The sequence below is a fragment of the Hemiscyllium ocellatum genome, chromosome 26 (assembly GCF_020745735.1).
Source record: "Hemiscyllium ocellatum isolate sHemOce1 chromosome 26, sHemOce1.pat.X.cur, whole genome shotgun sequence".
Lineage (NCBI taxonomy): Eukaryota > Metazoa > Chordata > Chondrichthyes > Orectolobiformes > Hemiscylliidae > Hemiscyllium > Hemiscyllium ocellatum.
In genome coordinates this window covers 46827612-46851975 of record NC_083426.1, presented here as the reverse complement: position 1 = coordinate 46851975, position 24364 = coordinate 46827612, and the positions used below count along the sequence as shown (strand labels likewise).

At 42.2% G+C, this 24364-nt stretch overlaps 1 protein-coding gene across 1 annotated transcript in view; it reads left to right on the top strand.

The window, feature by feature from the left end:
- Positions 1-24364, top strand: part of LOC132828451 (peptidyl-prolyl cis-trans isomerase FKBP5-like) — a 154322-nt gene that overhangs the window by 104024 nt on the left and 25934 nt on the right. The window contains exon 4 of the mRNA XM_060845588.1: positions 2271-2391. Within this exon, the coding sequence (XP_060701571.1) occupies positions 2271-2391 (121 nt within the window). The remainder of the gene's footprint in view (positions 1-2270; positions 2392-24364) is intronic.

Below are 24364 nucleotides of genomic sequence, written 5' to 3'. Positions count from 1 at the left end.
ACAGTACTCCAGGTGCGCTCTTGTGTAAATCTCCCTCAGAGGTTGTGTAACTAAGGGTTAACTGACACTCTAACTTTCCAGATGGGACATGGACTTGCTACTCTTCAATGAGATTAAATACCACAGATCACAGAATGTAGGCCAGCAGGCAGATTCCACATTAGCCTTGTTCTCAATTCCTTCACCAAAACTCACGTGGAGTGAAAATTGATCCCTTTATTGCAATTAGAAAAAGAGGTCTCTGGTTGCTGGCTCTGATGACTTCTCATGTAAGCTGCTCATCGATGAATTGAGGCCAATCTTTGAAAGGCCATGATTCATATGTTTGGAAGCTTCCTGGATAGTCCTCTTGGTTTGGAGAGAAATTGAGTCAATACTAGTGGTATCTCCCATTGCCATTATCTTTATTAATGATCTGGATGGAGGTGTAATGGAAACTATTTGCAGGTTTGTGGATGACACAAAGGCTCTGGGTCCCCAGCACACCCTGACTGCATTGCTAAAGACTAATGGCCTTAACCAAGCGATTCTACCGAAGCTAGGACACTCGCATCTACCTGTCAAGGTGGAAAATTAAAAGAGATATCCCACCATCATAAGATCAGAAATAGGAATATTTGCTGATGATTGCCCAGTGTTCAGCGCCACTCCTAAGTTCTCAAAACAAAATGAAGCAGGGTATGCACATATGCTGCAAGACTAGAAGACAGGGAAGTAGAAGTAGGCCATTCAGCCCATCAAGTTTGCCCAACCATTCAATGAGATCATTGCTTTCTAACTTTATTTTCCTGCCTTTTTCCCCATAACCCTTGATTCCCTTACAGATTAAAAATTTGTCTATCTTAGCGTTGAATGCTCAATGTCACAGCCTTGAAAACACTTTTAAGAATTCCACAGAGAGAAGAAATTCTTTGAGGGAAGAAATTCCTCCACATCTCTATCTTAAATGGGCAACCCCTGATTCTGAGATTATGCCCTCTGGTCCTAGACTCCCCCACAAGGGAAACAATTTTTCCTTCCCTACCCTGTCAAGTCCCCCAAGAATCTTATGTTTCAATAAGGACGCCTCTCATTCCTCTATATTACAATGAGTACAGACCCAATATATTCAATCTCTCTTCAGGAGACCGTTTCCTCTTATCTCGTATCAATCCAGTGAATCTCTTTGAACTGTCTCTAATGTTAATTTATCTTTCCATAGATAAGTGGCCCAAAACTGCTGTTGGTATCCCAGCTGTGGTCTGACTAGTGACTTGTATAATTCTAGCAAAACCTCCCAACTTTTATAACCTAGTCCCTTTGAAATAAAACCAACATTCCATTTGTCTTCCCTGATACCTGCTGAATTTAGATGCTAGCGTTTTGTGATTCATGGACTCAGACTCCCAATACCCTCAGTTTTGTAGTTTTCTGCAGTGTTCCTCCATTGTCAGGAGCTTGCTAGTCCAGTTGAGAGTCTATTGCTGTGAATTTGAAATCACAGGTAGGCCAACCAGGTAAGGCTGGCAGATTTCTCTCCCTCCAGGGCAATGAAGAACCAGCTGGCCTTTTTGTAATAACTGACGACAGTTTCATGCTTAGCAATACTGAATCCAGTTTTCACTTTCCTGTCTTGTTAATTGAATTTTTGATGGGATTTGTGCTTCTGCATTAGCCAGGGCCTCTGGGTTGCCAGTCCAATGTCTTTACAACCTACCATTGACTCACCAGACTTGCTGCAAACAAGGTATTCAAATGGGAGCATGCTCATCAATTTGACTATTTATATAAAAAGCTGGGATTGGGAACTGTCTCCGTTAACTACCCCGCTCTTTTGGAGCTTTGTTGAGCGTTTCCAGAAGTCGATGAGAATTCCTTTCCTAAATAACCTTTTCTTTTTCCCTTTGTCTGTTGTGCCTCTTACTGGGGCGTGGTTACACTCTGAAACTGGAGGACATGACTGCTAGGATAACTAATTGGTCCCTGTCCTTTACATACCCGTGTGCTCATAAATTTACTCATTGGCCTTGAGATGTTTTGAAACCTGAGCACAGAAGCCGTGATGTGGGGGAAGAGGAACTGATGGTTGCATGTACCTTGCTAGTTGCTGTCTCAGGATGGTTTGTATCCTTGCTTATATTCGTCACATTGATGTTACTGTATTTCTTCAGATCACAATATAAATAGAAGTTTGTTTTAGTTCTTGAATCCAGATATTAAGCTGATGTAATAATGCCCTTACCCCATGGCCAGCTTTATTCGATTTCTAACAAAGATGTTTATTATTTCAGGTTGAACTCTTAGACTTCAAAGGCGAGGATTTAACAGAGTGTGAAGATGGAGGCATCATTCGTAGGATTAAGAAGAAAGGGCAGGGGTTTTCCACCCCTAACGAAGGAGCCACTGTTGAAGGTATGAACTTATTCACCTGGTAACCTGTAAGGAAGTGATCAGATTTTAATGTATGTTTCTCTCCCCTCTGTCAGTGGACCATGTATTTGACATATGGAAACCAGAATGATTCACAAACCCGTGCACGAAACTCATCACTATTTTTGATTTGCATGCAACAACCAATTCTTTGCATTATTCCCATCAGTCAAGTTCTAAAGCATAAAGAGAAGGATAATAAGAAGAAAAATAACAGAGATAGTAACAAAACGGAGTATTGCAAGTGCTAGAAATCTGAAATGCAAACTGAAATACACGTCTCCTGTTACTGATGTGTAGGTGCCCTCACACTGTTATACTAATTTCATATTATGCCCATCCTGTGCTTGTCTTATTTTCCCTATTGCTGGAGTATTTAGTATTTACTTGAGGGATTTTCAAGTTCACTGCAGTATTTTTGACATATTTGGCTCAACTGGTAATCAGACAATCAATTATTAATTATTAAACAAGTATTAGTAATTAATCAATTACAGTACCACAAACTGTACAGAGTACAGCATTCATTAACAGAACACAGATTTCTTAACAACCCTTTTAAGCAATATTTCTGAAGGAAAGTGAAGAGAAAAACTAATACGTAACGGATTTGTTCATTATCATTTTATGGTAATTAAGAATAGAATGATTCTATGGAAAGTATATTAATAAGTATTAAGCATCGTGTGTTATGATCCTCTGGCATTTGAATTAATGAGGATTAAATGTAAAATGCAAACTAGATGTTACAGGATCTTGGCACCAGCAGATGTTGCAAGCTTTCAGATCTTTACAGGGAAACTGTTTCTCCCCATTAATCATGTCTTTTTGCAGATTTACTCTGCAAACTGGAAAATTCCACTGTTTCTCTGTTTATCCGCTACTGACATCCTCATTCATTCCCTCGTTAGTTTCAAGCTTGAGATTCCAATACACTCTAGGTATTCTCCCACATATCTATCATTTTCCAGCTTCCACTAGCTGTAGAAAACATAATTGCTTCCCAGATATAGAGGCTAACTTAGCAATGCTGATGAGAGGCACAGTGGCTCAGTGGTCAGCAGTGCTGCCTCACAGGACCAGGGACCCGGGTTCGATTCCAGCCTCAGGAGACTGTGTGAAATTTGCACATTTTCCCTGTGTCTGAGCGGGTTTCCTCTGGCTGCTCTGACTTTCTCCCTCAGTCTAAAGATGTGCGGGTCTAAAGGTGTACAGGTTAGGTGGATTGGCCATGCTAAATTGCCCTTTAATGTCAAGGACGTGCAGGCTAGGTGTATTAGCCATGCAAAATGCACAGTTAAAGGGTCGGGTGTAGGAGATTGGATCTGGGTGGGACATTCTTCGGAGGTTGGTGCAGACTCAGTAGGCTGAATGGGCTCTCTCTGCACTGTAGGGATTCTGTGAGAGCTGGGTGGTTGGGTTTCTAGGTTCAGAGTTTCCAATTAAAATGGAAATACCATGCAATAACAGAGAAGTTAAGAGATGGATGGGTTGACCATTTTGCCTTTTTCTTTTATCTAAAGTAGGGAATTTCAGTTTGGTTTGTTTTAATGTTTGTTGAATAAATATCTTCAAAACTCAGGTATTTTATTAACAAGCTTTTTGTAATATAGTAGGTTCATTAATGACATTAGTGTTTACCAGTGGTATTGGGTTAATTAAATATAAATTAACTAGGAAAAATAAATAAACTAAGCCAATAAAGATGGCAGGGCATGTGATGTGTTGCAGCTGTTGTATGTGAGAGGTGGTGGACACCAGTGCAATTGGAGGCAAACATATGTGCAGCTCAAGGAACTTCAGCTCAGTGTCAATGCGCTGCAGACTCAGCTATAGATACTGTGGCACATCAGTGGGGGAGAATGGTACCAAGGTGCTTTGTTCCAGAAGGTAGTCACACCCTTCAGAATGAAGTCAGTGGTCAACAGGAAGATGTTTTTATGAATGAGACAGATTAGGGGGCCAACATTTAAAAATGATGGAGTCTCAAATCTTCTAATTCTCCAATAGGATCAAAGTGTTTGAGCTTGTTTGGAGGCTGCAAGATGATGTCCGAACTGACTATTGCACAGCAGTCATTCAATTGAGGAGACTGATTAGGAATGTAAGGGTAATTGGGAACAATATAGTCAGGGAATAGACACAGTCCTCTGTAACCAAGAGCCAGAGTCCAGAAGGGCTGTGTAGCCTGCATGATGCCAGGGTTTAGGCAGTAAAGGAGGGTTCTAAATTAAATAGGGAAGGAAAGGGATCATGTTGGGGGAGAGATATTAAATTTCACAAGATAGCTGAGCATGGTAGTAATCTGGTTAATGATAACCAGAATGGAACAGAAAGATTCAGAACATCTCTAAATGTAACAGTTTACTAGCACATAAAGCCTGAGATAACAAAAATGGCTCTCTCTCCAAATGTGAACAGCATCCATAACAAAATGGAAAAATTGTGAGCACAAATAGAAACATCTATGTATGACCTGATAACCTTTAAGGAAACATGGCTACAAAGTGAGCAAGATTGGAATACTAAAGGGATTATGATGTTTCAGAATTACAGAATACTAGGAAAAGATGTTGAGGTAGGTTTGTAGGTAACTAAGCATGACATTAGTGTCATAGTGAGAGATGACCTTAGCTCAATGGAGCCTCATGTATAATTATTTTGGGAGGAAATACTCAAGTTTCTGGGCCACATAACAATATTTATAATACAAGAAGAAATTGATAGAGTATGTAACAATGCTACAATAATAATCATGGATGATTTTAGTTTGGGTGAATCAGATTAGCAACAGTAACCTGGAAAGTTTGTTCATACAATATATTCAGAACAGTTGCTTAGACCAACATGTTCTTGAATTAATCAATTAGTAAGCTATTCTAGATCCCAAAATGTATAATGAAACAGGATTAATCAACAGCACTATAGTAAAGGCACCTTTAGGTGACAATGTTCATAATGTGAAAGAATTTTATATTCAGTTTGAAGGCGAGAAATGTGGATTAAAGGATTTGTTTTAAACCTGATTAAAGGCATTTGTAAAGGTATGAAAACAGATAGTTAAAGTGAACTAGGAAAATAGTTAAACTGTAATTGAGTAGAGATACAGTGGCAGAAATTTAAAGAGATGTTTAATAATTCATTTAATAATAGCTTAATGATAATTACTTTTTTTAATAATAATTTAATAAATGTAATAAAGATCTAACCCAGAGGGAAAGAAGGACTCTTTAAGAAGGAAACATCATTAAAAGGAGAGAATTAAGAATAATATCAAAGTGAAAGAAAGGTTTGCAATTCTGCAAAGATTAGTGATGGGTTAGAAAATTGTATGGATTTGAAGAACTGCAAAAACTGACTTAAAAAAGGGAGGATAAACTATAGTATGAAACAAAGCTTGCTGAAAATATATAAGCATAGTAGCCACTTGTACACGTATTTAAAAAGGAAAAGAGTTACTAACTGGAGAATAAGTCTGGTAGAACTAAAAATTGAAAAACAGGAATTGACAGCATATATTTTCTTAGTGTCTTCACTGCAGACAATTTTGAAACATTCCAAAGAAACGTAAAAATCAGGAGGCAAAAATGAGGGAGACAATGAAAACAATGACCATCATCAGTGAAACAGTGCTGGGAAAGTTTTAATAATTATAGACCTGAGAGGCTGCATCTTAGGATCTTAAAAAAAGTGATGACATAGATAATCGCAATGATCATCCTCTAAAATTATTAGGGTTTCGGAATGGTCCTAGCTGATTGTAAAGCAACAAATGTAACATATTTCTTCAAGAAAGGAGGGAGACAGAAACTACATGCCTGTTGGCCTAACATCTTTCATAAAGAAATTGTAAGAAATCATTACTAAGGGGTGTTTAACAGGATACTAAGAAAACCATAGTGGGATCTGGCAGAGTTAACATGGCTTTGTGAATATGGAATCGTGTCTGAATAATTTCTGAGAGTTCTTGGAGAAAGTGACAAATAAGACAGGTTAGGTGGACCTGTAGACATAATGCGTTTAGATTTTTAAAAAGTTTTTTTTTGTTTAGGAGATACCATCAAAGGCTAGTACATAAATTAAGGGCTCATGGTTCGGGACGCTTTGGGTGCGGGGGGGGGGGGTTGGCGGGGGGTGGTGGTGGGGGGGTAATATATTGTCATGGATGAAGTAAAACAAAAAACTGTGGATGCTGTAAATCAGAACCAGAGACAGAAAGTAGTGGAGAAACTCAACAGGTCTGGCAGCATCTGTGGAGAGAAAGCTGAATTAATGTTTTGAATCTAATGAGGCCCTAATAAAGGACTTGTTAACCAGTGGGAAGCAGAGAGTAGAGATAAATGAATCATTTTGTGTTTGCAAGCTGTAACCATAGATTGCCAAAGGGATCAATGCAGGGACAACTATGCACGGTATATTTCAATGACTTGGATAAAGTGACCAGATGACAGGTAGCTAAGCTTGCTGGTGACAGTGAGATATATACAAAAGTAAATGTCAAGAGGAGGTAGGAACTGCAAAGGGATATACGCTGAGTAAGGAAAAAAAAGGCAGATGGTATACAATGTGGGAAATGCAAACCTATCAACACTGGCAGGAGAATTAGGAAGCTATTTAAATGGAGAAAGATCACCAAAACTCAATGGTACAGAGGGATCTGGATATCCTGGAACAGGAAATGAGAAATGCTACTTTTCAGGTACAGCACGTGATGAGGAAGGCAAATGGAATATTGATATTTATTATAAGGGAATGGAATTCAAAGTAAGAATGTTTTTCTACAGCTGTTCAGGGCCTTGGTGTGACCACATCTGGTGTACTATGAAGAGTCTGGGCCTTTTTTGAAGAAGTATATAATTGCTTTAGAAGCAGTTCTGAGAAGATTCAGTTATCTTAATCCTAAGATGAAGGACTTCTTTTGTGAAGCAAAGTTGACCAAGTTCGGTTTTCAGTTACTGGAGTTTGGAAGAAGGTGAGGAGTTTTTATTGAAACATAACATTTCTGAGGAGACTTGTCAGGGTAGGTTGTGAGAGGTTGTTTCCTCATGTAGAAAAGACTAGAAACAGGTGACAAATTAAAAAGTTAGAGATTTCCCTTTTAAGGTGAAGATGAGAAGAATTCTTTTTCTTTTGATCTACAGAATTCTATTCCCTAGAAAACGGTGAGAGATGAGTCAGAGAATTTATTCAAGGCTTACATAGGTTTTTGATAGACAAAAAAGTGACCTGTTATAAGGGGCAAACAGGGAAGTGGGATTGAGATCTCAAATTGATTGGCCAGTTTCTTGTTGTTTAGTGGAGTACATTTGAAAGTCCTATTCGTGTTCCTATGTCCCATGTTCCAATGTTCTGTGACTTGTAGTAATCCAGAACTCTGTTGCCAGTCTCCTAAACTACATCAAGTCCCATTCATACATCATTCCTGTGTTCAATAACCTACACTGGATCTCAGAAGCAACAACCCAATTTTAAAATTCTCATCCTTATGTTCAAATAATTCACTGTTCCTGCTTTGTAACCTTCTCCAGATCTGCAATCCTTCAACATCTTTGAGTGTTTTTAATCTTTCATGGGATATGAGCATTGCTGGCTGACCATCCATAAGTGCTCCTAAGATGGTGATGTTGAGTCACCTTCTTGAACCACTGCTGTCCATGAGTGTGTAAGCAGACACACAGGCAATTAGCAAGCAGGCTTCGATTCAGCAACAGTGAAGAACTACCATATAGCTCCAACTTAACATAGTGCATAACTTAGAAGTGAACATGCAGATGATAGTCCTCCTATGCATCTGTTACCTGTGAATTTCTAGGTGTTCGTGGTTTCATGTTTAGGTGATATTTTCCAAGGTGCCTCGGATCTTGCAACAGTGCATCTTGTAGACTGTACCCACTGCTGCCACTGAATGTCACTGATAGAGAGAGTGAATGTTGAAAGTAATGGATCAGACGCCAATCAAGCGGGCAGCTTTGTCCTAGGCGGTTTTGACATTCTTGAGTGTTGTTGGAGCTGCACTCATCCAGGCGAATGGAGAGTATTCCATCACATTCTCAATTTGTGCCTTTTAAAAAGTGGACAGGCTTTGGGGAACATGAAGGTGAGTTACTCATCATAGGATTCCCAGCCTCTGATTATTTTGTTGTAGCCACAGTATTTATATGTGGCTCAGCCAGCTCAGTTTCTGGTCAGTGGTAGCCCACAGGATGTTCTTAGTGGCAGATTTTGCAATGATAGTGCCATTGAATGTCAAGAGGGGATTCTCTCTTGTTGGAGATAGTCATTGTGTGACACTCGTGCTTCAGTAACTGAGGAGTTGCGAATGGTTTTGAGCATTTTGTGGGCATCAGTGAATATCTCTATTTCTGATCTAATGATGAAGAGAAGGTCACTGAGAAAGCAGCTTCTCTAATTCTGGTCTCTGAAGCTTCCACCATTATATTCACTTAATCTTCAGTGGCTGTACTTTCAGCTGCTGAGGTCCTAAGCGCTGGAATTTCTTTCCTAAGCCTCTGCTTCTCTTACTCTTTCAAAGACTTTCCATGAAACCTATTGCTTTGGGCACACAGAGTCATAGTCAGAGAGTCATCAACTCATCTGCACCAACATATCCCAATCTGGCCTTGTCCCATTTGCCAACATTTGGCCCCTATCTCTCCAAACCCTTCCTATCCATTTACCAAGACGTAAAGAGTGTGGTGCTGGAAAAGCATAGCCGGTCAGGCAGCATCCAAGGAGCAGGAGAACTGACGTTTCAGGCATAAGCCCTTCATCAGGAATGAGGCTATTCATATACCCACCCAGATGCCTTGTAAATGTCATAATTGTACTAGCCTCCACTCCTTCCTCTAGCATCTCATTCCATACACGCACCAATCTCTGCATGGAAAGGTTGACCCTTAGGTCCTTTTTAACTCTTTCCCCTCTCATTTTAAACTATGCCCTCTAGATTTGGAATTCACCACCCTAGGAAAAAAGACCTTGGCTATTCTCCCTATCCATGCCCCTCATGTTTTTATAAACCTCTATAAGGTCACCCCTCAGCCTCCGATGCTCCAGGGAAAATAGCCCCAGCCTATTCAGCCTCTCCCTACAGCTCAAATTCTCCAACCCCGGCAACATCCTTATATGTCCTTTCTGCACTCTGTCAAGTTTAACAACATCCTTCCTATAGAAGAGCGACCAGAACTGAATGCAGTATTCTAAGAGTGGCCTCAACAAGCCCTGTCCAGCCACAACTTGACATTTCAACTCCAATACTCAATGTTCTGACTAATGAAGGAAAATGTGCCAAACACTTTTATCACCACGCTGTCTACCTGCAACTCTCACTTTCAAGGAAATGGACACTTGCATTCATAGGTCCATTTGTTCGATAACACTCCCCTGGGCCCTACTTTCAATTGTATATGTCCTGCCACATCTTTTATCATCTGACCTAATGTCTCCTTGTGTGGCTCAGTACCCAATTTTGTTTGATAATCAGATTGTGAAACAATTGGAGTTGTTTTATCACATTGAAGATACATATCAACATACATTTCTGCTGTTGGGTGAATATCTAGCCCAAGGCTCATATGGCACACAATAAGTGATGTGCAACTTGCACCTTGTCCTGATTGGATGGCTGTGTTTAATTAAATATCCACATATTATGAAAGAAATGATTCTCTTTTTTAAGTCTAGAGGATAGCAATGCAACTTTAGCTGTACTTCAAGAACATGAATCTCTGCTATGAAATTAGTAAAGGATTGGCTTTGAAATTAGATTAAAGAATATTAACAAAAGAAGGTAATATAGGGGCCCTGCCATTTCTTTGAAGGATCGTATTTTGCTTATGCTACAGGAGTGGCTGTACTGAGTCAGAATGTACTGAATGTTCTGTTCAAGCACTTCAGTCCAAACTCCCTGCCAATCTCCTAAGTACAGCATGTTCTTGCCAGGACAAGTACCTCAAGGCAAAAACTTAAACAAACTCTCTAGGATGGGGAAATGAAAACACATAATAATAGAAGCTGTGTTCTACGTTTTTCCTTCGTAATGTTAGCTACTTAGAATCTTTCCTTGAACAGGGTGAGAGGGGAGGAACCTCCGGTGTGCTATCTCCATCCTTTGTTCCTGTCCCTTTGGAAATATTGCAGCCTTTGTCTTGACAATGTGTATGGAATGGCTGAGGCATTGTCTGGATCAGCAAGTACATCACGGTTCAACAGGGTCATTGCCAGGCTTATTACAATTAATTACCTTTCCTACAACAATACAGTTAAAACGCTCCAATCAGCTCACTCTGTATGTAAGGAATTATTGAAAATAATGACTGTTCCATATTTATTCCATAAATAATAATGCTACTATTCCAGAGTTACAGCTTGCTGTATTTTGCTGCTGAAGACAGTGGGATTGTGAACTTTTCTTATGCCTCTCGTGCTTTCCATACCACTCGAGTGTTTATGACTCTCCCTATATTTTCACCACCTCCTTCATGGTGTCACCCATACTCACAGGGTTGGCTTCTCAACAGTGCCATCCCTTTTGGTGACAGTGGTAGCTTTATGGGTGGTTGGGATTCTTATTGATTCACTGCCAGATGGAGTGGAACCGGGGGCCAAGAGCAGGTGAAAACTTTAATGACAGAAAATTGCAATTGCATAGCACCTTTCAGGATCTTAGGCCATCTTACCAACTTTATAACTGATGATGTACAGCGATTAAATAAATAGCTCGGGAATCTTTTATTTATCTTGACTGAAAGATGGCACCTCCAACAATGCAGCACTCCTGTCAATCTGCATTGCAATGTCAGCTTAGAGGTTTGAAGATGCTGGCATTGAACTTGAACCCTTGACCTTCTAGCTGAGAGTCAAGCACTACCTACTGAGCCATGACTGATTGTTGTTGTAATCAAGTGGATTTTAAACTCAGTATGTCACAGTTAACTGCTGTAGCATAACGTGACCCATACATAGAGGTGATAGATTCTGCTCTGAGCATTCAACCTCTAAAGAGCAAATAATCATTTTGTGTTTGAAGTTTTGAGCAGTCAAAGGGTCTTTTATTTATTTGTTTAGGGAGGTGAGTTAGCTTGGAGGTGGTGATGAACAGCCTCTTACATTCCATAGGGTGTAGGAACACCTAGAGTGATGGAGTTTCAGGACTTTGCCCAAACAACACTGATTTTTCTCCCAAAACCAGGAGGCCGTGTAGCTTGAAGGGGAACTTGCAGTCTATGGTTTTCACATGTATCTGCTGCCCTTGTCCTTCTGGATGGTAGAGGTCATGGGTTTGCTGCTGTTGAAGGAACACTGGTGAGTAATTGCAGTATATCTTAAGGATGGTACACACTGCTGCCACTGTGTGTCAGAGTGAGAGCAAGTCCACGTTTGTGATGGCTGTTCGGGTGTCACTTCAATGGGCTGCTTTGTTCTGCAATGACGTCTAGCTTCTTGTCTCTTAGTGAACTGCACCCATCCAAACAAATCGACAGATTTCCAACAAACTCCTTACTTGCAGCTTGTAGATGATAGATAGGCTTTAGGTAGGCATGTGCTGAGTTAGTCACCGGAGAATAAATATCTTCTGATACGTTCTTGCCACCATTGTATTTATATGGCAGGTCCCGTTCAGTTTCTGGTCAATAGTGATCCCTAGGATGTTGTTAGTGGGGGATTCAGTGATGGCAATAACACTGGATTTCGAGGGGAAATGGTTAGATTCTCTCTTATTGAAGATGATCATTATCTGACACTTGTGTGACACAAATAAGACCATAAGAGCATAAGACATAGGAGTGGAGGTAAGGCCATTCAGCCCATCGAGTCCACTCCGCCATTCAATCATGGCTGATGGGCATTTCAACCCCACTTACCAGCATTCTCCCTGTAGCCCTTAATTCCTTGTGACATCAAGAATTTATCAATCTCTGCCTTGAAGACATTTAGCGCCACGGCCTCCACTGCACTCCACGACAATGAATTCCACAGGCCCACCACTCTCTGGTTGAAGAAATGTCTCTGCATTTCTGTTCTGAATTTACCCCCTCTGACTCTAAGGCTGTGTTCACGGATCCTAGTCTCCTAGCGTCCTAGCGTCCACCCTTTCCAAGCCATGTATTATCTTGTAAGTTTCTATTAGATCTCCCCTTAATCTTCTAAACTCCAATGAATACAATCCCAGGATCCTCAGCCGTTCCTCGTATATTAGACGTACCATTCCAGGGATCATCCGTGTGAATTTCCGCTGGACACGCTCAAGTGCCAATATGTCCCTCCTGAGGTGTGGGGTCCAAAACTGGACACAGTACTCCAAATGGGGCCTAACCAGAGCTTTATAAAGTCTCAGTAGCACAACAGTGCTTTTATATTCCAACCCTCTTGAGATAAATGCTGAAAATATGTTGCTGGAAAAGCGCAGCAGGTCAGGCAGCATCCAAGGAACAGGAGATTCGACGTTTTGGGCATAAGCCCTTCATCTTTTCTGATGAAGGGCTTATGCCCGAAACGTCGAATCACCTGTTCCTTGGATGCTGCCTGACCTGCTGCACTTTTCCAGCAACACATTTTCGGCTCTGATCTCCAGCATCTGCAGACCTCACTTTCTCCTCTTGAGATAAATGACAACATTGCATTCACTTTCTTAAATGCTACTTTTCACTTATCAGCCTAAGCCCAGTCCCTGTCCAAATCAATAGGTGAGCACTTCGGGGACAGTGACCACAACTTGGTGATTTTTACTCTAGTGATGGAGAGGGATAAGTGTGCACTGCAGGGTAAGAGTTATAGCTGGGGGCAGGGAAATTATGATGTGGTGAGGCATGACTTAGGATGCGTGGATTGGAAAAATAGGCTTCAAGGGAAGAACACAAATGATATGTGGAGATTGTTCAAGGAACAGCTATTGGGTGTCCTTGATAAGTATGTACCAGTCAGGCAGGGAGTAAAGGGTCGTGTGAGGGAGCCGTGGTTTAATAAGGTTGGAATCCCTTGTGAAAGGGAAAAGGGCGGCCTATGTAAAGATGAGGCGTGAAGGTTCAGTTGGGGCGATTGAGAGTTATAAGGTAGCCAGGAAGGATCTAAAGAGAGAGCTAAGAGCAGCGAGAAGGGGACATGAAAAGTCCTTAGTTGGAGGATTAGGGAAAACCCAAAGGCTTTCTATAGGTATGTCAGGAATAAAAGGATGACTAGGGTAGGTATCGGTCCAGTCAAGGATAGTAGTGGGAAGTTGTGCGTGGAGGTGGAGGAGATTGGAGAGACACTAAATCAATACTTTTCGTCAGTATTTACTCAGGAACAGGACACTGTTGCTGATGTGAATATTGAGTCACAAGTGATTAGAATGATGGCCTTGAGGTATGTAGGGAAGAGGTCTGCGGAATACTGGAAAGGATGAAAATAGATAAGCCCCCTGGGCCTGATGGCATTTATCCTAGGATCCTCTGGGAAGCTAGGGAGGAGATAGCGGAGCCATTGGCCTTGCTTTTTATGTCGTCATTGTCTACGGGAATAGTGCCAGAAGACTGGAGGATAGCGAATGTGGTCCCCTTGTTCAAGAAGGGGAGTAGGGATAGCCCGAGTAACTATAGGCCAGTGAGTCTCACTTCTGTTGTGGGCAAAGTCTTAGAGAGAATTGTAAGGGATAGGATTTATGAACATCTGGATAGGAATAATGTGATCAAGGATGGTCAGCATGGTTTTGTGAAGGGCAGGTCGTGCCTCACAAACCTTATTGAGTTCTTTGAGAAGGTGACCAAGGAAGTGGACGAGGGTAAAGCAGTAGTTCGATAAGGTACCCCATGGTAGGCTAATGCAAAAACTACGGAGGTATGGCATTGAGGGTGCATTAGAGGTTTGGATTAGGAATTGGCTGGCTGGAAGAAGACAGAGGGTAGTAGTTGATGGTATAGGTTCATCTTGGAGTGAGTTACTAGCGGTGTTCCACAAGGATCTGTTTTGGGACCATTGCTGTTTGTCATTTTTATAAATGATCTAGAGGAGGGGCTTGAAAGCTGGGTGAGCAAGTTTGCGGATGACACGAAAGTCGATGGAGTTGTGGACAGCGAAGAAGGATGTGGCAGGTTACAGCGGGATATAGATAAGTTGCAGAGCTGGGCAAAAAGGTGGCAAATGGAGTTCAATGTAGCTAAGTGTGAAGTCATTCACTTTGGTAGGAGTAACAAGAAGATGGATTACTGGGCTAATGGTAGGCTACTTGGTAGTGTGGATGAGTAGAGGGATCTTGGTGTCCATGTACACAGATCTCTGAAAGTTGCCACCCAGATAAATAGTGCTGTAAAGAAGGCATATGGTGTACTGGGCTTTATTGGTAGAGGAATTGAGTTCTGGGGTCCTGAGGTCATGTTGCAGTTGTATAAGACTCTGGTGCGACCTCATCTGGAGTAGTGTGTGCAGTTTTGGTCGCCATACTATAGGAAGGATGTGGAGGCATTGGAATGGGTGCAGAGGAGGTTTACCAGGATGTTGCCTGGCATGGTAGGAAGATCGTATGAGGAAAGGCTGAGGCACTTGGGGCTGTTCTCATTGGAGAAAAGAAGGTTTAGGGGTGACTTGATAGAGGTGTACGAGATGATTAGGGGTTTAGATAGGGTTGACAGTGAGAACCTTTTTCCTCTAATGGAGTCAGCTGTTACTAGGGGACACAGCTTTAAATTAAGGGGTGGTAGGTATAGGACAGATGTTAGGGGTAGATTCTTTCCTCAGCGGGTTGTGAGTTCATGGAATGCCCTGCCAGTAGCAGTGGTGAACTCTCCCTCTTTATGGTCATTTAAGCGGGCATTGGATAAGCATATGGAGGTTATTGGGCTAGTGTAGGTTAGGTAGACTTTGGTCGACGCAACATCGAGGGCCGAAGGGCCTGTACTGCGCTGTATTTTTCTATGTTCTATGTTCTTCCTTTATATGCATTTGGACAGCTTCAGTATCTGAGGAGCTGTGAATGGTGCCGAACATTGTGCGATCATCAGCGACCATCTCCACGTTTGATCTTGTTTCGGACTGAAAGTCATTGATGAAGCAGCGGTAAGGTGGTTGGGCCTAGGACACTGCCCTCATGTTCTCCTGCAGCGATATTGCAGGAGTGAGATTTTTGACCTCCATGAAATATAATTATCGTACGCTATGCCAGGAAAGACCCCAGCAAGTGGAGAGCTTGTGCCCTGATACCCATTGACTCCAGTTCTGCTTGAAGCCATACTCAGTCAAATGTGGCCTCGATGTCAGGAGTTGTCACTCTCATCTCCTCTCTGGAATTCACCTTTTTTAGTCCATGTTTGAACCAAGGCTGTAATGAGGTCATGAGCTGAATGGCCCTGGTGGAATCCAAACTGAGTGTCACTGAGCACTTTATTGCTGAGTAAGCAATATTTTAATGGAACTGTTGACCACACCTTCCATTATTTCACTACTGATTACTAGGCAGTAATTGTCCAGAGTGGATTTAACCTATTTGTGGAAAGGAATACCTGGATGATTTTCCACATTGCTGGGTGGATGCCAGTGTCGTAAATGTATTGTAACAGTTTGATTAGGTAGCTCTGTTAGTTTAGGAGCACAAGTCCTCAGTATTATTACCAGAATGTCATCAGGACCCCCAGCCTTTGCAGTACCCAGTGCCTGCAGCTGGGTCTTGGTATTTTTTGGATTGAATCAAATTGGTTGAAGACTAGAATCTGTAATGCATGTTTTACATTGATGTGCTGGGCTCACCTATTTTAGTTGTCTAGAATTAAGTTCACCACCATTCATGACTGGATATGACAGAACTGCAGAGCTTAAATCTGGTCTAAAAACCAAAAGAGCTGTGAATGCTGTAAATCAGAAACAAAAACAGAAGTTGCTGGAAAAACTCAACAGGTCTGACATCACCTGTGAAGAGAAATCAAAGTTGGTGTTTCGGGTCTGGTGATCCTTCCTCAGAACTGATGGTAGCTTGGAAAATATCCATTTATATGCAGAAGATGGGGTGGGGGGGGGGGGATCTGGAGGGGGAAGGAGTAAACATTAAGAGGGATAGAGCCCAAAGAGAGAGAAGAACAGTTGGACAGACAAAAGGGGTCAATAACGATCTGGCTGAGAGAGTGAATATTTGTTAATGGAGACTCAAGATTAGAGTTCTGCTGCAAAAGCACAGCAGGTGAGGCAGCATCCAAGGAGCAGAAAAACTGATGTTTCGGGCAAAACCCCATCATCAGGAACCTGTGTTAATGGAGACTGTTAGTGGCTAACAATAGGTCGTGTGTAATAGCAGACTATGTGCTAACAAGGCTTGGTGTGCATTATAGCGGACTAGGACATGGGGAAGTTCAGGCTCTAAAATTATTGAACTCAATATTGAGCCTGGAGGGCTGCAGGGTCCCCATGAGGTGTTGTTCTTCCAGCTTGCACTGAGCTTCACTGGAGCATGCACCAAGCCTGAGGCAGAGATATTGGCCAGGAAGCAGAGTGGTGTGTTAAAGTGGTAGGCAAGTGGAAGCTCAGGGTCTTTTTTACAGGCAGAATGTAGATGTTCTGCAAAGCGATCACTCAGCCTATGCTTCATTTCCCCAATGTAGAGAAGATCACATTGTGAGCAGTGAGTGCAGTAGACTAGTTTGTGAGAAGTGCAGGTAAAGTGGGAGTGTTCACCAGGTCATGAAATAACATATTGCAGTTGAATACAATTCTACTGCTGCTGATGACCCATAACACCTCATGGATAACCAGTTTTGACTTGCTTGATATGTTCAAAATCTGTCTACATAGTACAGTGTCAGTACCACAAAATATAGTGGAGGGCATTTTTAACTATGTGAAGGGTATAGAGGGCCTCATCTTCACAAGAAGTGTGTTGTCACTCCTTCTATTTGCAGCAGGCAGATTGGTGAGGATGAGATCAATAAGTTGTTCCCTCTTGTTGGTTGCTTCACTGTCTGCTGCAGTCCTCTGTCTAACAGCAACGTCCTATGAACTGGCAGTTCAGTCATATGTGGTGCCGGGCACTGAAACTCTCCCCACCGAGACTATATTCTGTGCCCTTGCTGACTTCAGTGCTTCTTCCAATTAGTGTTTAACAGGGAGGAATACTGATTCATCCACTGAGGAAAGGCTAGGAACAGTACTGACAAGCTGCAGATCCTTTCCTTGTCCCTGTTTAACCTGATGCCATGAGACTTCATGGGCGTCAGAGTTAAAATTGAATATTTCCAGGCAATGTCTCCCAACAATATATCACTGTGGTGCCAGTGATATGCCGGCTCTGCCCTGCTAGTAGGAAGGACAAACCACGGACAGTGATGCTGATGTAGGGGAGATATACTAGTAAGCTAGAGTTCAGTGAATATGATGGGTGAAATACTTATGTTTATATGCTATTACTCGCTTACATATATTCACTCATTATATAAATATGCAATAATACATGCAAATTTAATCCATATATTATTTATAAACAATATGCATTATTTATGGTAGTTCTTTTAGTTTCTCTGGCACTAATTTATTTTAAATTGCCTCTGAGACTGCTGCCATTTTGAACTTCAAGAAAGGGATGGGGGTCAAAGGGCTCTGACAAGGAAAATGCTACTGTTACACTTGAAACTTGCGTCAAGTTCCAGAAAGGTTCTTTTAGTCATGTGATAGTCAGGTAGAGTTTTGCTGATCAAAGTTTGGGAGAAGATTTGTAGCTCGGGTGCTCGTTGTTGTGGTTCTGTTCGCCGAGCTGGGAATTTGTGTTGCAAATTGTGTTGCATCTGCTTTAATCCCAAATTCCAGCTCTCGGCCCATAACCTTGTATACTATGGTGCTCCAAGTGCTCATCAAAATACTTCGTCAATGCCTTGAGGGCTCATACCTCTACAAGGCAGTGAGTTCCAGATACGCACAACTAACTGGTTGAAAACATTTTCCCTCAAATCCCCCTGCAAACCTCTAGCACTTGACCTTAGAACTATGCCCCCTGTTTATTGACCCCTCCCCCCAACTAAAGTGAAAAGTTTTGCTCTATTTTTCTGGAATATGTTTTATAGATCTCAGGACTGAGTTACATTGAGGGTTAAAACAGAACAATTTTCCACTGGCACAAAGGAAGGCCAACATTGTGAATTGTGTATCAAAACCAAGGAAGAACAGAAGAACAGGAGGAAACTATTCGGCAGGAAGTCTGCTTTATTGTTAAAACTCACACAACACCAGGTTATAGTCCAACAGGTTTAATTGGAAGCACACTAGCTTTCGGAGCGAGGTTCCTTCATCAGGTGAAAATCACCTGATGAAGGAGCGTCGCTCCGAAAGCTAGTGTGCTTCCAATTAAACCTGTTGGACTATAACCTGGTGTTGTGTGATTTTTAACTTTGTACACCCCAGTTCAACAACAGCATCTCCAAATCATGCTTTATTGTTGAATGAGATCATAGCTGGTCTGTTTACTAACTCCATCCACCTGCCTTCCCTCCACATCCTGGTGTCCTGCACAAATCCACTAATTTCACACCCAAAATTATTTGTTGAAATGTCTTCCACTAATATTTGTGAAAGGTTGGTCCATGCTGTACCACCCTGGGTGGGTATAGGTTTTACTTACTGTCGCAACTGAATAACCGAGCTGTTGTTGCATATTCATGTCCTCTTTATGAACATTTCTTTACCAGTGAAAACAGTTTCTCTCTGTCCACCTTATCAATTCAACTCAAAATTCTTAAAATCACAAGCAGCTCATAGCCACACCCAGATTTTCAATTTAGATAAGGCAGACTTTATTAAAATAAAACAGGATCTGGCCAAAGTGGACTGGAAACAGCTACTCATGGGGAAATCTACAACAGAACAGAATTGATTTTGCTGACTTTATTTGCCCTTGATCATGATTCAAATCAAATAGATAGATCTTCCGTTTCCGAAAGGACAAAAGCTCTGTGGTGTTATTGCTGGACGGAAGGAGAGTGGGGCTGACATTGGAAGCTGGATGGCTATTTTAAAATCACTGATTAAAAAGCTTTTCAGCTTGTTAAAGGGCACTTCAATGTGAGTTTCTATTTGTCCATTGTACCAGACTAGAAAGGAACCATAGAGAGTGCCCATCGGCAGGAATCGCTAGCGGCATAAGGGTTGAAATAAAGACCTACCATTGGGACTAAGGTTGCATGGAGAGGTAGATGCTGCTGTGAGTGGGGTGGTGGGGGGGGGGGGAGCGAATGTATGAATATTGAGTTCATGTATTCACTTTTTTGAGCCTTTCCTCAACAATAAAGACAATAGATGCATTTCTGGACATAATATTCAAAAATAAGGCCATGCAGGTGGAAGATCTGTCCATCGGGGAGTATGTTGGAGGCTATAACTTAGACTAATCGAACCATACCACACGGAAACAGACCCCCTCGGTCCAACTCGCCCATACCGACCATATTTCCCAAACTAAACCACTTCCATTGCCTGTATTTGGTTCATATCCCTCTAAGCTTTCTTATTCATGTACATGTCCAAATGTCTTTTAAATATTGTAACTGTACCTGCCTCTACCACTTCCTCTGGCAGTTCATTCCACACATGAACCACCCTCTTTTGTGAAAAAAATGCCCCTCAGGTTCCTGTTAAATCTTTCTCCTCTCACCTTAAAATTATGCCCTCCAGTTTTCAACTTCCTTACCTTTACAGAAAAGACCTTTGCTATTTACCTTGTCTATGCCCCTTGTGATTTTATAAACCTTTATAAGGTCACCCTCAACCCCTGATGCTCCAGTGAATATAGTCTCGGCCTATTCAGCCTTTCCCTACAGCTCAAACCCTCCAGTCCAGGCAACTTTCTGATAAATCTTTTCTGAACCCTCCCCAATTTAATAATGTTCTTCCAATAGTAGGGCGATTAAAACCTTACACTGTACTCCAAAAGTAGCCGCATCAGCATCCTGTACAATTGCACCATAATGTCCTAATTCCGAATTCTAACTAAGGACAAACTAATTTTACTTAAGATCAATGCCCCATCTACTTTTCTTTTTGATGTGTTGACCTCTGAGTTCTGTGTGTGGCATTGACGTCTGAAACTAGAAATCAAAGCGTTGGCATGCCAACTGGCGTCTGCAGAACCTCAGCGGAACCTTAGGCAGAATGTTAAATAAGATACGATTTAGCCAAAGTGGACTGGAAGCAGTTACTTGCAGAAAAAAACTGTCAGAGCTGTGGGAGGTATTCAAGGTGGAAATAGTGAGAGTAAACATAGAATCCCTACAGTGTTGAAACAGGCCATTTGGCCCAACAAGTCCACACTGATCCTCCAAAGAGTATCCCATCCAGACCCATTCTTCTACCGTAGCACTCCACATTTCCCCTGACTAATGAACCTAGCATACACATCCCTGAGCACTATGGGCAATTTAGCATTGCCAATCCACCCTAACCTGCATATTTTTGGAAACTGGAGCACCTGGGGTAAAACCACATAGACACAGGGAGACTGTACACATGTGCAAACTCCCACACAGACAGCCGTCCAAGGCTGGAATCAAACCCAGGTCCCTGGCACTGTGAGGTAGCAGTGCTAACCACTAAGCCATCGTGCCGCCATGTTGCAGTAAGGGAAAATGGTGTGACCAAGACTGGCGAATCTTGGATGTCAAAGAATATTAGGATAGGATTAAGGAGAAAGGAGAAGCTTACAGAAGGTACTGTGGGCTCAGCACACCAGAATCCTGACAGGGGGATAAAAATATAGGAGGGAGCTTAGAAAGGGAATTAGGAAAACCAAGGCAGTTCATGAGATAGTGAGTGGAATAAAGGAAAATATAAAGGTTTTTTTTCAAAAATATGTATATAAAGAGCAAGAGAATAAAAAAGAAAAGAGTAGGACCCATGAGGGACTATAGATAATGGTTGTGTGAACCCAGAAGATGTGGGCACAGTCTTCAATGAATACATTGCATTAATCTTCACAATGAGAAAGGATAATGTAGAAATAAACATCAGGGTGGAGGACTGTGAAATACCGGAAGGAATTAATAGGGAGAGACAGTCAGTAATAATAGATTTAGTGGCCTTAAAAATAGGTCCGATAAATCAATAGGCTATTGAAGAGGGCAAGAGAGGAGAGATCAGAATTTATGGCAATAGTTTTCAAATCCTGGCAGTGAATTTCAGAGGATTGGAGGACTGTTCCTAATGTTGAAAGAGAAAGGATGTGATAGACAAGGAATTTGCAGCTCATTAAGTCTAACCTCAGTGATGGGGTCGTTAATTAAAAAGAATCCTGACAGAATAGGATGGTGGACAGTGAGCAGGAGAGCCGTAAACAGCAGGAGGTTAACAATGGACTGCTGAGCTGGGCACAACAGTGGCAAATACAATGCAACCTTGAAAAGTGTGAGGCAGTGCACTTGGGGCTGAATGGTGAACTCTGAAAAGTACTGACCTTGGTGTGTATATCCCTAAAGGTGGCAGGGCAGACAGCTATGACGATAAAGAAGCTACCTGCCTTTATTAGCCAAGTATAATTAGCTTAGGATTAGCATAGAACAAGAACAAGAGCAAGAAAGTTCGACTGGAACTGTATAAAATGATGTTTAGGGTATAACTTAAGTATTGTGCTTGATTCTGGTCACCGCGTTATAGGAAGGGTGTGATTATAGCAGAGAGAAGGCAGAGGAGACTTACCAGGTTGCTTCCAGCCAAAGCAACAGCTGGAGAATCACATCTTGCATGTGCAAATGTGGGGATTAGGGGCCCATCAGTCAAGTCTAGGAGCTGCTCAGTCAGCGGTCTGGAGGGAATACTGTCCTAGGGTCCCACTGTTGATCATTAAAGAGGGTGCAGTGTGAGGATATCAGGGGGAAAACTGCCAAAACGGTATGGTGAGTCTGGGGAGAAAGCAGAGGAATTTGTAGAGATGGAGACAAGAACGATGACAGGGGGAATCTCAAATTTTATGGGGCATAGATGGAGCACCATTGGAGGGTATTGTAAGCTAGTGGGCAGGGCAATTGGCAATGCTCACTGTCATGTCCTCCATGGGAGGAGCAGAGAGGACCAGGATATGAATCATTTTGGTGTAATATGGGCAGGGAGGACAGTTGGAGGTAAATTTCAAAGTGGTGGATCTCCATTTTGGGGTTTGGGTGGAAATGGTGTGTCAGGTAGTAAGAGGTAAGAGGAGAGATGGAGGTTTGGATGAGTTTCTGGTGATCAGGTGGAATCTGGAGCTGCTGGTGTTCACCATGAGCTGTGGTATCTGCCATCATTGTACTTCTCTAGATGGAAATGCAAGTGGGGATTGGCTGGGCCAACTGCCAGGATGAGCAAAGAAAGTGTCAATTTGCTGGCCAGAAGCACAGGATTGCTGGATGTCAGGACAATGAAGGGGCAAACACCTGAAACATCCATTTGTAAACTCCAGCTACGATTCATGTGCAAATATTTCTTCACACCTGTGTAACGCATGCAGTGTTAATGTGCTGATCATTGAAATGTTACTCAAAGTCAGATTGCCCCATGCCATTGGCATTGGCTACACTTTTTAACGTTCTCATCTCAGTATTGCAGAAGGTGGAAGCTATAATTCCAAGGGCAACATTGCTTCATCATAACAATGATGATAGATTCTAGTGATTGCAATGGGAAGTGGAATGGTCAATGTGGATCTGAGATGGGAGAGGGGACAGAGTGGAGCAGACATTCCTTTTAGGGTGTGCTGTGATGCTCACTTAGCCAATGTGGCAGCTCTTCACCAAAGTGGGGCACAGCTGTGACCAGGGCCATGGGGCTGGGCAGACAATGGGGGCTGTTGAAGGTTCTGCAACTCAGAGCATTCTGGGGGGGGCATGTGGGGGAGTATGTCCCATCATCCTAGTGTACTGTGCTCTGTACAATTGGAACAGGCAATGGGGTGATGTGATCAATTCTGAGGAACTGGGGGAACAGGAGGAGTTGTACAAGGAGGAGGATGAGGATGCTGAGCTGGAGACAGCTCCCCTTGGCTGAACCTGACTGACAACTAGCTCTACATGATGGGAGCTGGATGTAGAGGAGCATCATGGATTATAAAACTCAAGTGTCCAACTAACAACTTAACAAACTAACAAACTTAAAAGACCCAGTACAACCCATGGACAAAACCAACATCATCTACAAAATTCCATGCAAAGACTGCCACAAACACTACGTAGGACAAACAGGAAGAAAGTTAGCCAAAAGAATACACAAACACCAGCTAGCCACAAAAAGACACGACCCTCTCTCCCTCGTAGCCCTACACATGGATGAGAAAAACATCCTGGGACAGGCTAAGCAAAGACATGCCAGAGAATTCCCAGAGGCCTGGCACTCCTACCACAACGCCATAAACAAACACATAGATCTAGATGCCATCTATCAACCCCTCAGAAAACAAACAGGAAATGACATCACCACAAACCCCAGGAACCCCATCCAGGAGAAAGATATAAATAGAAAGCAGGAGACAACAGCTTCGCTTCACTTGGAGGTTGCCACTGATGATGTTACCTAGCCAGGTAATTAAACATCTGGATATCAAACCTACAGCTCAGCATGGAAACCTACACCCTAAATCAAGTCTCCAGTATTTGGTTTGTATAATGGGTGTGAACTGCAGACCAATTTGCTTGTGGCATCCACAAGGAGAGCTTTCTGTCTGTAGTGTTGCCCTAGTCAACAATGAACAGATACAGATGACCATTGGGCATTGAGCATAGGGGATGCTGGTCTTTTAGCAGATACTTGGTGAATGGTCTGTCACTCTGGGAACGGTGCATGGTAAAATTAGGCTAGAATCAGATGAAAGGGGAGCTACAGGGGTGGGGTAAGTTGTTAATGAGGTGTGATTGATAAGACACAATGAGAAAACTCGCTGGCCTCATGACAAGAATCCCTTCAAGGAAGACGACACAACTTGCACTAAGCCAAATTAACATAAATATTCAGGTATAGGAAAGTCTTTAAATCTGTCGCTGTGACTGACCGG